The sequence below is a fragment of the Miniopterus natalensis genome, chromosome 11, assembly GCF_054644295.1.
Source record: "Miniopterus natalensis isolate mMinNat1 chromosome 11, mMinNat1.hap1, whole genome shotgun sequence".
Lineage (NCBI taxonomy): Eukaryota > Metazoa > Chordata > Mammalia > Chiroptera > Miniopteridae > Miniopterus > Miniopterus natalensis.
The window spans coordinates 73798812-73813665 of record NC_142091.1 but is presented as its reverse complement, the minus strand read 5'-3'; the positions used below and the strand labels follow the sequence as shown (position 1 = coordinate 73813665).

The 14854-nt window shown below is 42.6% G+C and overlaps 1 protein-coding gene across 1 annotated transcript in view; it reads right to left on the bottom strand.

Annotated features, from left to right (window-relative positions):
• PACS1 (phosphofurin acidic cluster sorting protein 1) overlaps window positions 1-14854 on the bottom strand; it is a 95067-nt gene that overhangs the window by 26158 nt on the left and 54055 nt on the right. Inside the window, exons 2-4 of the mRNA XM_087822007.1 lie at window positions 8870-8957; window positions 1229-1318; window positions 5-130 (exon numbers count right to left, since the gene is read on the bottom strand). Of these exons, the coding sequence (XP_087678133.1) occupies window positions 5-130; window positions 1229-1318; window positions 8870-8957 (304 nt within the window). The remainder of the gene's footprint in view (window positions 1-4; window positions 131-1228; window positions 1319-8869; window positions 8958-14854) is intronic.

The following is a 14854-nucleotide window of genomic DNA, read 5'->3' as shown; positions in this document are numbered from 1 at the left end:
TCACCTCTGCCATATTGATGAGTCCCACAGCCAGGGTCTTATAGCCCAAGATAGTCCGGTTCTTGTAGCGTTTTCTCCGCTGCAACATGATCTGCAGCTTGTTGGCATCTCGCTTCAGGAAGTGAGGGTACTGCCAAGAACAAAACAGAGTCAAGCACGGTTAATGAGCAACTGGGTCCTGGTGGGTTCTGGTCCTGCTGCAGGGAACACGGTCTTTCTGTGCTTCCCCGCCTCCCGTCTGTTCACGGGGGAGTTAGGAGGTGAAGGAAGTGTCATTGAATTGCTGCTGAGGGTCTGATTCTGCTCGGTGCCCGGGTTCCACTCTGCAGCTGCGGTCCAAAGGAACAAGGAACAGAAAAAAGAGACCATTTCATGAAAAAGGGGTCAATTCTTCAAGAAGGCCTAACAATCCCACACATTTATATGCCTAATAACAGAGCTTCAAAATGCACGACTATGCAACCTGTGCCGGCCCAGGGCCTTCACGCTGTTTGCACTCAGGTCCTTCTGCCCCCGATAATCCCGTGCTGGCTCTTTGCTAACACTCGGCTCTCAGCTCACACCTCCTCCCCCTCCTCCTAAGGCCTTCCCAAAGGCCTTGCACCACCCAACCCCTCCACATCCCGTTACCCAGTCCTCTCCTTCACCGTCTATCCGCTGTCCTATCGGAAATTACCTTGTTCTCGGGACTTTATCTTGCATGACCTTTTCACTGCTGAGTCCCCATGCCTAGAGCGGTGCCTGGCACAAAGCACATGTTCAGAAAACTGCCTCCTGCCTTGCCATGTGCTCACATGCATTCAATTTGGGCTACAGGATTATGATGAGAGGCAGACATGAGGAGAAGGGGATGGATGGAGATTACAATATGGAGGCAAAATGGGTACGTCCCGTGGATCACCGAGAGGTGATGGGGCAGAATGTGGTAGGATGGGCGGGCTAACAGCCTTATCCACGGAGAGGAAGGAGAAGAATGGGATGCAGTGTATTTTTTGGCAGCCCACCCAGGTCCTGTACCCTCACTGTGGCTAAGTGACTGCTTTGGCCTTCCTGGCCAGCTGTGGAAGCTCTAGGTGACTAATCCATCCCCACTATGGCTAATTCATTGGGTGACTTTCATTTATGGGGCTATGTCTGCTCTTGGATAAAACAGCTTCCAGATTAGAGGCTCTTTGGGGACTAGACTGCGTGTGGCATACTAGTGACCTAAGACTGAGCAGACTCTCACCTGGAGGGAGAAGGTTAACTGGAGCTCTGTTTCCACCAGCCCACTGGCTGGAAGGATGATCTCGTTGGAACGAAGAATCCTTTTTGAACCCTGAAATCAAGAAAACACTATGTCATAGCTGTGTCACCAAAAATCGAACTGAAAGAAATACTATGCTTGCAAACAACTTTTAAACTCTACATTCTCACCAGTCCAAATATTTCACCAGTCTTTGTTGTATTAAAATCAAAGCAACACCATAGGTATATTTTACATGTATTATGCTGTACATTCATAAAGGGTTTCCACATTAAAATAATGTTATTGCATCAGAGTTCTCCTAACACCCCAGAGGAAGAGGCAGGCTGGTGCCAGTCCCCCAGGGTGTGGAGGGACCTCCCCACACTCACTTCAGCCTACCTCCCCCTCTCTAATCGACACTTCAGCAGCACTGTCCTGTCTTTGGGCCTTTTCACATGCCTTTTCCTTCTTCTTCTCAGATGCCCTTTCGGGCTTCTGTACACAGCTAACCAACTTGTCTTTCAGGTCTCAGCTCAGATATAATATTTTTCCAGGAACCATTCCTTTTAGCCACCCCCTATCCCCTCCAACTTCAACTGGGTTAGAAACTAGTGTTTTTAGGTCTAAAAAAAAAATAAAGTTAGGCCAAACTATTTCTAAACTATAAAAAGAGAGACACAGGAGGGTCTGAGGAATGCCAGTAAATTTCTATAAACTATTTTTTATATTGAGGTCTGATTTAAATACAGTGAAGTGCTCAGGTCTCCGGTGCACAAACTGATGAGTGGACAGATGCATATACCGTGTAACCCATACCTGTATTAAGCTGTAGAACACTTCTTTTGCTCTGGAAAAATTCCCCCCGAATCTCCCCAATCTTGCACCACTCCCAGAGGAAGGTACTGCTCTCACTTCCTTCACCATAGCTTAGTTTTGCCTGCTCTAAAATTCCACAGATATGGAACCATCAGTATGCACTATTCTGGTAGGGCTTCTTCCGCCCATCATAAGGCATTTGAGGCCGGTACAGATCGTTGTGTGTATCAATCGTTCATTCCTTTTTACTGCCAGAACTCTAGCTTATGGATATGTGTACCACACACTGTTTATGCATTCTCCTGTTGCTGAACATTGACATCTGCGTGGTTTCTAGTTTTTGGCCATTATGGCTAAAGCTGCTGTTCTTGTACAAGGCTGTGGGGACATGTGTTTTGCTTTTTCTTGGGCAAACGCCTAAGAGAGGAACTGCTGGGTCTTAGGGCAGATGTCTGTTTAACTTTATGAGAAATTGCCAGACTGAGCCCCCACAGCATCGGTGCCACCTCACACCCCAGCAGTGTGCAAGCTTCAGCTGCCCCACATCTTCACCAGCACTCATGGTCAGTCCTTGATTCATGGATCCTAATGGGTGCGTGCAGTGGAATATCACTGTGGTTGCAATTTGAATTTCCCTGATGACTAGTAATATTGAGCACCTTTTCATTAGTTCATTGGTCATTTGTAAATTTCCGTTTATGAAGTACATACTTGACCAAACTTCTTTGCCCAGGTTGCTTATTGTGTTAAGTAGTAAGCTTTTTAACTTATACATGACATTATCAGATATATGCATTGCAAACAGTCTGCCTACTCATTTTCTCAATCTTTTCATGAAGTATTTAATTCTGATCTAGCTGACTTTATTTTTTCTCCTATGTTTAATGCATGCTGGGTTCTAGCTGAGAAATCGTGCCCACTCCAAGGTTGTGGAGTTATTCTGCTGTACTGGAGCAGATATTCTGTTATTTTATTTCCTTTAGAAATTTAAAAATTTCATTTCTTACTTTTAGGTTTGTTATCCATTTCTAATTTTTTAAAATAAAATGCAGATTTTGTTTAATACAAGAAGGAAAATCTCCTAAATGCACTTCACAATGTTTTGTAACTAGAACAGCATTATACCAATTAAAAATAAGAAAGGAGCCCGGCCGGGCATGGCTCAGAGGTTGAGCGTTGACCTAAGATCCAGGTGATCGGGGTTCAATTCCCAGTCAGGGCACATGCCTGGGTTGCGGGCTCGATCAATGACTCTCTCACCATTGATGTTTCTATCTCTCTCTCTCCCTCTCCTTTCCTCTCTGAAATCAATAAAGATATATTTAAAAAATAAAAGAAATAAAATAAGAAAGGAAACTCTGCTTTATCTGTTAGAAAAGGCTTTTTGTAGTAACCTCTATTACAAACAAGAATCTTGACAAAGTTTTCACCTGAGTTTATTCAGGTTTTTTTGTTTTTGTTTTTGTGTGTGTGTGGTTTTTTAAAAAAAAATATGTGTTTATTGATTTCAGAGAAAGGAAGGGAGATGGGGAGAGAGAGAGAGAAACATCAATGATGAGAGAGTCATCACTGATCGGGTGCCTCCTGCACGCCCCCTACTGGGGATGGAGCCCACAACCTGGGTATGTGCCCTGACCGGCAATCAAACAGCAATCTCCTGGATCATACAATGCTCAATCACTGAGTCACACTGGCCAGGCTATTTAGGCTTTTGATTTAAGCAATCTTTGTAATATGCAAGTCACAAATGCTGGGAATAATTCAAAATGTGGTTTATATATATTTCTGCCAGGGGCAGAAGACACCTGACATTATTTAGATATATTTCTGGTTGTTACAACTGATGCATATGTGACATTTCTAGTGAGTAGAGGCCAAGGCTGCTGCTGACCATCCCACAATACACAGGACAGCCCCACAACTAAAACCTGATCACCCCTGAAGACCCTGCTTCCTGGGAGCCCTCTCAGATGGTGGCTGCTCTCCCACAACCCACGCACCACTGGGCCTGGAGGTTGCACAGTCATCCTCTTGCTGCTCATCACCAGCTACAAAACATTCTCCCTTCCACCTCCCTAAAAAGTCCCCCTTTAAATTGATGTCATAAGTTGGTATTATCATCTATTCCTTGCTGCTGCTGTCACCCAGAACTGCCAGTCATTCCTGCTCATGTATTGATTTTGGCTCTTCACTCACTGTTCCTCTCCCCAACACTACTCCAGCCATAACGCTTTATTATTTCAATATACGTATGATCTTTCCAACACCCTGACCTCTAAATCCCACAGTTCCTCTTCCAATGACCTTGTCCTCACACTTGTCCTAGCTACTCACTCACATGATCATACTCGGGACCTTATCGTTACCAATAATTAGATCCAATACTTACTCTCAGTTTTATGCATCCCACTCACCCTCTGGTTGGCACCTCCCATCTTTTCAGCTCATTCTCTGTAGTTTGTCAACAATGATAATCCTTCAAACCCACTTCCTCATGCCCGCTGTCCCTCCCTTCCTCCTTGCCCAGCTTAAATGCCATCGTCAATCTTTATAAACAGGTCCTTGTCCCTGCCCTTACCTCCTTTGCCTGCTATTGTTCTGCCGTACTCATTTGGTCAATTACAACCCTGTTTAAATCCACCGCACCAGCTGAACATGCCTGGAGAGAATCATATAATCAGGCTAACTTCTGACTAAACGTATGGCCCCAAATGGTGAGTAGGCCTGCACCGCTGCCGGGCAATCACCCGCACTCTCTAAGCCCTTCTACTTTCCACTCTACTGGATGATTTCCTTTCCTCAAACCTCCCGCACCTCCTGACCCCTTCCTCACTCTAAGCCAATAACCCTGAGCCCCACTTTGCTGAGAAACCTGAAACACCAGGAAGAGAGCTCCCACAGCCCCCACCATTCACCTAGGTCCTGACCACGTTTGTACTCACACTCCCTCCCTCCCGGGACACAGATGAACCCTGTGGCCCGTTGGCTGCCCCACCTGCGATCTTACCCCCTCTCACCTACGCAGGCTGCTCTAGCACCCTTCCCTCGCCTACACAAGCAACCTTCTTCTCTGTTCTGAATCATCTCCCTTAGCAACAACATGCCGTTATTTCTCTCAAAAAGAAGTCCTCTGCCAGGCGTGGCTCAGTGATAAAGCATCGACCTAGGATCCAGGAGATGGCGGTTCGATTCCCGGTCAGGGCACATGCCCAGGTTGCGGGCTCGATCCCCAGTTGGGGGGTGTGCAGGAGGCAGCGGATCAATGGCTCTCTCATCGATGTCTCTCTCTCTCTCTCCCTCTCCCTTCCTCTCTCTGAAGTCAATAAAGATATATTTAAACAACAACAACAACAAGTCCTCTCTAGTCCCCACATGCCCTGCTGGCTACCACTCCTACCTCACCTTCCTTTTATAGCAAACTCAAGAGTTGTCTATTTTTTCTCTCTTGAAGTTGTCTCTCATTTCCTCTTAGCCTTCCTCTACCACCATTCTGCCCAAACTGCTCCTGACACGGTCTCAGCTAACCTCCACTTGGAGGAACCCGACCATCTGTCCTTGTCTTCCTGGGCCTACCTGCAGCTTTGACAGTCGATCACTCTCTACGTCCAGCAACCTTCCTTCATTTGGCTTCCAGGGCACCAGACTCATCTGGATTTCCTCTCACCCTCTCAATGCTCCTTGGATGCAGATCCTTCTCCCCGACTTCTTAATATTGGGGTGCCTGGAGGCTCAATCCTTAGACATGCTCTCTTCTTTATATTCACTCCACCCCCGATGATCTCATCTAATCTTATGGTCTCAAATATGTTGATAACTCTCCAAATGATTTCTCTCCCCTGAGCTCTAAACACACATTCACCTCTCTCTCTATTGGGCACCTCCTCCTGATGTGTAACAGGCTTCTCGAACACACTGTGATAACCTGAATTTTGAATCTTTCCCTCCAACCCTGTTCCACCCACAGTCTTCCCCATCTCACTCAGTGGCATTTCCACCCTACCAGTTGCTTAACCCAAAAGTCTGCCACCACCTTCCTTTCTTGCCAGAATCACCGCCGTAGCCTATTACTGGTCCTCCTGATCCCTCTTTCAGTCTATTCACCACACAACAGCCAGAGAGGTCCTAACACTTTCCTGTTCAAAACCCTCCAATTCACACAAAACGAAAGCCAGAGGCCTGGCAATAATCTGCACACATCCTCCCCCTCCCTGTTCAACCTCATCTCTGCTGTTCTCTCTCCTCTCCAGCCTCACTGGCCTCCCCCTCCACCCCCTCGATCCCGCCAGACAAGCTTCCCAGACACATTCCGGCCTTGGGGCCTTGTCTTGGCGTTTCCCTCTGCCTGGAATGCTCTTCTTCCAGATATCTGCATGGCTTCCTTTCTCACCTCCTTCAGTCTTCCATGAGGCCTACCCTGACCACCACGTATAAGTTGTCATTTGTAACGCCTCCCTTCTTTCAACATAAAAATGGTGTTCCACAAAAAAAAGCAGTGACTTGACTTTATCACTTGCTGCACAGGCACTTGTCCCCAATAAGAGCTGTTGTCGCTATGAAGCAGAAGTGCTTCGTGCAGATTTCCCATTTCCTCACATACAATATTAAAAAGGCACGGACTGCACGTTGAGATATAGTAAATTAACTATCTTCCTACTTCTTCAAGGACTTTTTTTTTTTTTTAAATATATCTTTATTAATTTCAGAGAGAGGAAGGGAGAGGGAGAAAGAGAGAAACATCAATGATGAGACAGCCATTGATTAGCTGCCTCCTGCACGCCCCCAACTGAGGATCGAGCCTGCAACCTAGGCATGTGCCCTGACCAGGAATCGAACCCTGATCTCACAGATCCTAGGCCTACGCTCAACTGCTGAGCCACGCCCGGCGGGTTCAAGGACATTCTTAAGCAAAACTGGCCTTTTTTCTCTTCCTTTGAGTCGGATGGTAAACAATGCAGTAACTACCAGCGCCAACTGGGGCAACTGCCTGGCCGAGCACTGAGGACCTGCTGCTTTACTCACCATCTCGCACTTCAATGCAAATGTCACCACAGGGGAAAAGGCAAAAAACGTCCAGTATGAGGACTGCCTCTGATCTCAAGTCTCTCCTGAAAGGGGTTTAGGGAGCCCAGGGTCTGCAAACTCATTTTGAGAACTGCTCTACCAGCATGCAAAGGTCCTTAAAGGCAGGGATTTTGGTCTGTTTTGTTCACTGCTATATCCCATGACTCGAACAACGCTTGGCATAGAACAGATGCTTAATAAATATTTTTTAAATGAATGAATAAGTGAATAAATGACTGGATATATGAATGTGGTAACATCTGTAATTACTTTCAGCTGCTTGAAATAAAGAAATAAAAAACTCAGGATATTTGCAGTTTTTTGGTATAATTTTAAATTTTAAAGAATGTTAAATGTTTAATTAGGAAGTAAAATAAGTTATTTCTTTTGGCAGAGGCATTTAACTGCGGGGATGGCAAGCGCAGCAGGGAACTTTCAAAACCATACCAACAGCGTCTGCACTAGAAAGCAACAAAAGAAACACCCCCCCCCCCCCAACTGGGACACTGCCTGTGACCTAGAAAGGGGAGCAAAATCAGGAAAGGAGGGAAAGATACCGAAAGTTCCCACTTGCACATAATCGTCCCACACTTGCTTTTGTCCCCGTACCATCTGGGGACATTCCACAGAACTGGGAAGAATTATGCACAGAGATGAACAGGGAGCTAGAGTATAAGGTGGGACACACAGGAATTCATAAGAAGTAATTAAAATGTTTTAAGTTTTGAGGACTAAATTAAGATAATTTTATCTCAGAAACAGAGCTGAGGACCTCAGTGTATGGTGCACATACTATGAGTGCTACAGATGTGGATGTTAATGAAGCCAACATTAGTATACAATAAATCGCTGTATAATAGCTGGTCTTGTTAATAAAATGTTCCGGTTAGTAAGGAGTTACCACACAGTTCACTATTTTTCAATGTGTAAGAATTCAATAAATACACCATTCTTAAACTGAGAATTCAATAATTATTTAATGACTCGAGGCACTTCAGAATCTCAGAAAACTCTAGGGAGTCATTAGAGAGGACTTATCAGTTAAGGAAGCTTCTGGTAATGGTGTTTAATGACCACATAAATTACCTGCTCTCTAGTTTCCAGCCCCACTCTGCCACTCGGTAATTAGCTGGCAGCAGATAAATTCCTTAACTTCTTTGTAGTTCAGTTTCTCCCTTCTTTCCTGAAATTCAGGAATGCTTAGAATATGAAGGCATGTAAAATATTTTGGGTCCCTTCAAGATACTGAATCAAGTATAAGGAGTTAAATGTGGGGATTACCCAGAATATAAAACATCCTAGTAAAATTTTAATTTCCAATTCTGAAATGATAATCTATAAATTTATTCTACCCTATAGGAAACCTCCAAAGAAAACCTCAATCCATGCATCTGCTTGGCCTAGAAATCCTGGGAATAACGCTGAAATTGACAGGAGCCACCCTAGTAGTTTCTGATTGATTTACCAAGCACCTGAGCATCTGTATCACTTTACCTTCATATGAATCCTGTTAGCTAGGCAGGGTAGAAAGAGCCATTTTTATTCTTCAGAAGAAGAGAGAAACTGAGGTTTAAAGAAGCTGAGAGCTCTAACAAAGAGTCAGCATTGGACTCACGAAGTCTCATGAGCTCAACTGTCTTTCCTGTTGCTCTTCCTTTGCTCAACGAAGGGAGAGGGTCTCTATCAGTATTTCTGAAGCCCCAACAGTGGGCAAAAGTTACCCAGTTTCCTTGACTCCTGAACAAATAATCCTGCTCAACTCACCTGTAGCTTCACAGCAATGACCACTGAGTTAAGATCTTTGTCCATTTCTTTTAACATGACGAGCTTCTTCAGGGTCAAGCTGAACAACCTAGAAAAATTTAAAGAAGATCCAGTCAAATGTAAGAAACTTATGAGAAAAGTGATTGACAATCTGTTGGGGAGGCACTGCTTTGTCTAAAGAATGTCAGAATGCCGTTCTCAGTCCAAACTGTGTCTTCCTTCAGGAAATGAGCATCCGTCCCTTTTACTTAACTTTTGTACTTGAGATGTCAGAGAGGTACATTATTCCATCAATCTCCTGGATGCCCGTTTATTTCAAGCCAAAACCAACATGTATGGTATTGAAGGAACTGAGAAAGAGATCACTGGAACAGACCAGAGCACCCAGAAACAATTCCACAATTCCACAATTCCACAGAAACTTGATATAAAAAAAGGGCAGAATTAAAATAAACTACAAAATTAAAAATAATAAATTTGGATCCTACCTCACACTAGATACAAAAATAATCTCCAGGTGGATTAAATACTTAATTGGGAAAGGCAAGATTTTAGGAGAAATATGAGAAATATCTTTCTGACTCTGAGGTAAAAATGGATTTCTTAACTAGGACCCTGAAAACACTGAGAAATTCAATTATGTTAAAATTAGGAATTTCTGTTCATCAGGAGACAGCACAGAGTTAAAACACAAATAGTGAACTTGGAAAAGATATTTGAAACTCGTAATACTGAAAAAGAGTCCAAAATATATAGAACTATAATTCAGTAAGAAAAAGATTGGCAAATCAGTAGAAAAGTAGGTAAAAGACACGAACAGATGTTCCATGTTTCCAGAAGAGGAAACACTAATGGCTAATAAATATACAAAAATATGCTCAACCTCATTAGGAATCAGGGAAATGCAAACAGAAATCAAAATATCATTTTACACCCACAAAATTGGCAAAACTGAGTGTAAGTGAAGATATGGCGCAATGGGAACTCATATGCTGCTAGTGGGCATATCAGCTGGAACTCAGGCACTTAGGAAACTGTCAGGCATCACAGATCCAGGAACGTGAAGCCAAACACGTGTGAAATCCAGACTCAGCAATTTCCCTTCTGGGGCAATGCTTGCCCTGAGAACCAGGAGACACACACACACACGCGCATCCACAGCCTTCGTTAGCTGTATGACCACGGGAAAGGCGCTTCACCTTCCTACTCCTGTTTCCTCATCTGTACAATGACTGTAATGCCCGGGAAAATAACCTCACAGCAGTAAGTTTCCGTTTATCCTGCCCCATCTTAGTGCTGTTATCCTGCTACATCGCCAAATACATCATAATCCCAGCAACAGTGTTATAATGTTTAAAGTCATGTTTATTAAAGAAATTAGAGAAGAAAAAATACAGTCTTTTACATTCACCCACGTATTTACCACTTTTAGTGCTCATCTTCATCTCTTCCTATAGATCGGAGTTACCAGCTGGTCTCATTTTTCATAATTCCATAAACTCCTTCTAGAGTAAGTCTGCTGGCGATGGATTCTCTCAGCTTTTGTTTATCTGGAAATGTCTTTATCCTTCATTTTTGAAAGACAGTTTCTCTGGATATTGAATTCTTGGTTGACAGTTGTTTTCTTTGAATATTTGAATATATTGTTCCAGTGTCTTCTGACCTCCACTGTTTCTGGTAAGTTAGCCATATTTGTAACATTGATCATTTGTATGTAACGTGTCATTTTTCTGTTTTCAAGATTCTCTTTTATCTTTCATTTCAGCAGTTTGACTATGATATGCCTAATAGTGTTTTTCTTTGTGTTCATTCTGCTTAGAGTCTATTGAACTTCCTGGATCTGTAAATTAATGTTTTCTACCAAATCTGGGGATATTCATTTCTTCAAATGCTGTTTTCTGTCCCTTTTTCTCCTTCTGGGACTTCAATGACAGCTGTGTCAGACTACTTCATATTGTCTTACAAGTCTCTGGGGCTTTTTAAAAATATGTATGTTTTTATTGATTTTGAGAGAGAGAGAAACATTTATCAGCTGCTTCCCATTCACACCCCCACTGGAGTCTGAACGTGCAACCTGGGTATGCGCCCTGACCAGGAAATGAACCGACAACCTTTTGGTGCACAGGATGACACTCAACCAACTGAACCACCAGCCAGGGCAAGTCTCTGAAGCTTTGTTCACTTTTCTTCAGTCTTTTCCCCCCTCTTTTTAAATTAGGTAATTTCTATTGTCGTTTTCAAGTTTATATTCTTTTGTCTGTTATTCTAAAACTATTGAGCACATCTACTGAGTTTTTATTTTACTGTTTTATTTTAGCACTAAAATTTCCATTTTTTTCAGTTTCCATTGCATTGTTGCAATTTCTCTCTGTTCACTTATTTTTCCTTTAATTCTCTGATCATATTTTCTTATAATTCTTTGATCATATGTATGTAGTTCCTTTGAAGCCTTTGCCTGTAAAATCCAACATCTGCACCCACTTCGACTATCAAAGCCAATTTCTATTGATTGCCTTTCTTCCTAAGTATGAGTTACGTTACACTTTTCCGTTTCTTTCTATGTCTAGCAATTGTAGGTTGAAAACTAGACACTGCAGATAAGATGATGTAGCAACTGTAGATTCTGCCGTGTCCTGAGGATTATTGTTTTTTTTATTCTAGTAGGCAGTTAACTTGCCTTGATGCAAACTATAAATTTGTCACTCCTGTGGTATGCAGCAGCTGATAAATCTGCTGTTCTTACAGCTTCTAGCTACTGCTTTTTTAGCCCGGCTCACTGGGGTGTCCCCAGCACCTGTGTAATTTGGCAGACAGCCCAAGATTTGGACAGTTTATACCCAGATTTCATGGCTCACACCCTGTGATTTTTGTGTTTTTGTGATTTCCCTCTAATTTTCCAGCTGTTCTGCCAGTCTCGGGTCTGTCTTCTGAAGCCAATAAGGCTTCAGCTTTCTATTGCCTGAACTGTGCAGTTTAGAAATGCACTCAGTTAAAAAAAACAACAAACCATCAAAGTTGCAGTTCTCAGATAGTATAGGTATGTCTTTCAAGGACGGACACCTCTCTTGCCTCTGCCTGTTTGTTTAGTTGGTTGGTTTTATTTTTGTTTTTGTTTTGCTGGGCCCACTGGGGGTCTCCCCTGCACATTTGTACTTTAACAGTTGTGATGGTTAATTTTAGGTGTCAACTTGACAGGGCTAGGGGTGCCCAGATAGCCTGTTAAACATTATTTCTGGGTGTGTCTGTAAGAATGTTTCTGAAAGAGATTAGCATTTAAATTGAACTGAATAAAGCAGATGGCCCTCCCCAGTTTGGGTGGGTATCTTCCAATCCCATCTGGGTCTAAATAGAAACAAAGGTGGAGGAAGGGTTTGCTCTCTCTCTGCTTGAGCTAAAATATCTTCTCCTGCCCCTGGACATCAGCACTCTTGGACTCAGTTTGGGATTTATACCACCAGCCCTCTAATTCTCAGGCCTTTGGACTCAGACTGAATTACACCACCAGCTTTCCTGTTTCTCCAACTTGCAGACTGCAAATCGTCGAACTTCTCAGCTTCCATAATCACATGAGCCAATTTCTATAATAAATCTCCTCATATATGTATATCCTATTGGTTGGTTGTCTGCAGGACCCTGATTAATGATACAACAGTCAACTAGGGATTTGGGCAGAGTTTTTGTTTTAAATTGATTCCAGAGACAGGAAGGGGGGGGGAAAGAGAGAGAAACACTGATTGGCTGTCTCCCATGCATGCCCTGACAGGGAATCAAACCTGCCACCGTTCGGTGTACAGGACAATGCTCCAACCACCTGAGCCACATCAGCCAGGACTTGGGCAGAGTTTTTACTCAGATGCTGGGCCTCACCATTCCTGTAGTACTTTCTTGCTTCCAGGATTTCCCTCTTAAATTTCCAGCTGTGCTTCTCTCCCTGACCTCTCTAATCTGTCACCTCTTACCTATAAGGCTGCAGTTTTCCACTGTCATTTCAATCCACTGGAGTAAACCTTTTGGCAAAAAAAAGCCACAAACTTTCAAGTCTTGCTCCTTCCAATTACATATTTTAGGAGTAAACTCTCCTCCAGCATCTATCTGTTTTTGGATGATTTTAATAGTTTATTATATTTTGTTCAGATTTTCTAATTGTCCTTACGGGAGGATCTGAGCAACCACCTCAATCTACCTTCTTCACTGGAAGCTTCCTCTAATTCAACTGAGAATAATTTGCAATTAAATATACTTTTCAGGTTTTAAAATAACATCTTATCTGTAAAAAGCACAGTGCTATATACAAAACAATTATAAGTAAAAGTTTTAAAGTAATGAATATTAACATCTCAATGGTAAAGCCTTGATTGTCCTTGGAGAGTTATTAAGTCAAGCAGTCTCTGTTTCACATGTAATAAATCAAAGGTTGAAAAGGCTTGCAACCGTTTTTTTTTTCTATTTTGATGAAAAGGATACAACATAAAAAAGAAAAATAGCCCAGGTCTCAAAATTAAAGAAGCTAGAGACTGGAATTCTGATCCTAGAAAACGGAATCTTTTTCCTGCCTAGGAGTCACCAAAACTCTGTTCTATATTTAGTAACTGGAGGACATGGGAAATAGAGCTCTTATTTGTTTTGGGTTTTGTTTTGATAGCAGCAATGGTTATTTTCGGGGGAGAGAAAGAATGTGGATTGAGTAACTGTACTGTAGATTACAGTATTAAATTCCAACTGCTGGATGAAATAATTACTACTTATATGACTAATAAAGTATAAATATTTACAGATGGCTTATCATGGGCAATGCATAACAGGAACAGAGAAATGGGATGGGGAGAAGTGAATAAATACAAAAAAGATCAGTTTTGCCCCAAAGATTTTTATAATGTACTAAATAGACACTTTTAAAACAAAAAAACAAACAGAAAACAATAGAAGAGGAATGCAGGAGGTGGAATGGAAGTAAAAGTGCTGTTTATAGCCTGAGTACCTGAAGGAGTAAACCTCACAATTCCAAATCACAGTTAACATTATGCTATAAGTAACTTTCTTTTTATCCTCACCGAAGGGTATGTTTTTTTATTGATTTTTAGAAGGAGGGGGAGGGGGAGGGGAGGGGAGGGGGGAGGGGGAGGGGGAGGGAGAGGGAAACATTGATCAGTTGCTTCCCACACGCTCCCTGAACAGGGATCCCTGACCAGGAACCTTTTGGGACAACACTCCAACTAACTGAGCCACCAGGGCTGCTATGAGTAACTTTTTAAAAAGTGCCTCTATGTGTGTGCTTACAAAGTATTCCTGGTACACTGTAGAAAAATATCTAATTTATTTTGAAAATATAAAGTGAACAAAACATCCCTATAAAACTCTGCAGAGAATCATTGTTAAAAAGTCTGGGTCCACCAACCTTTGAGCATATACTTCCGTGCTTCTACTCTCTCTCTCTTTTTAACCAGACATATTTTACAATTTACATTAAGAGGACATTTTACAATTTTCATTGATTAAGTGGACATCTTTCCATGTTAATAATGTTCCTGGACCAAATCTGCAGAATTTGTCTCCCCACGGTGTGCAGCCATGTCTCTCCTCAGTTGCTTTTTTTTTTTAATTCTTGTTTTTATTTTTAAACCTGACATCTAAGGGCTGCTCCTACGTCTACACAGTTTAGTGATCAGCCAATAATTGGTTAGACTGCGTTCACACATCTTGAGCCAGCTAGACCATGGATCTGTGTAGAGGTGATGGAACACAATGGTCAGGTCGGACCCAACTTTTACTTTCTGCTGCACCCTCTTGCATCACCTCTGTACATTTATTCAACTTCTCAGCCAACTAGGGGTATGTGGATAGCTTGGGACCTCTCCAGTCTTACCTACATGTGTGCATAGGCTCCTAGTCAGTCAGGAATGTGTGGAGAGCTTTTCGAGCCTTTCTGTGTCAGTGTCATTTTCAGGATCTCTGTTAAGTTTTGGCCTGTCCACCAGTCTGTTGCTT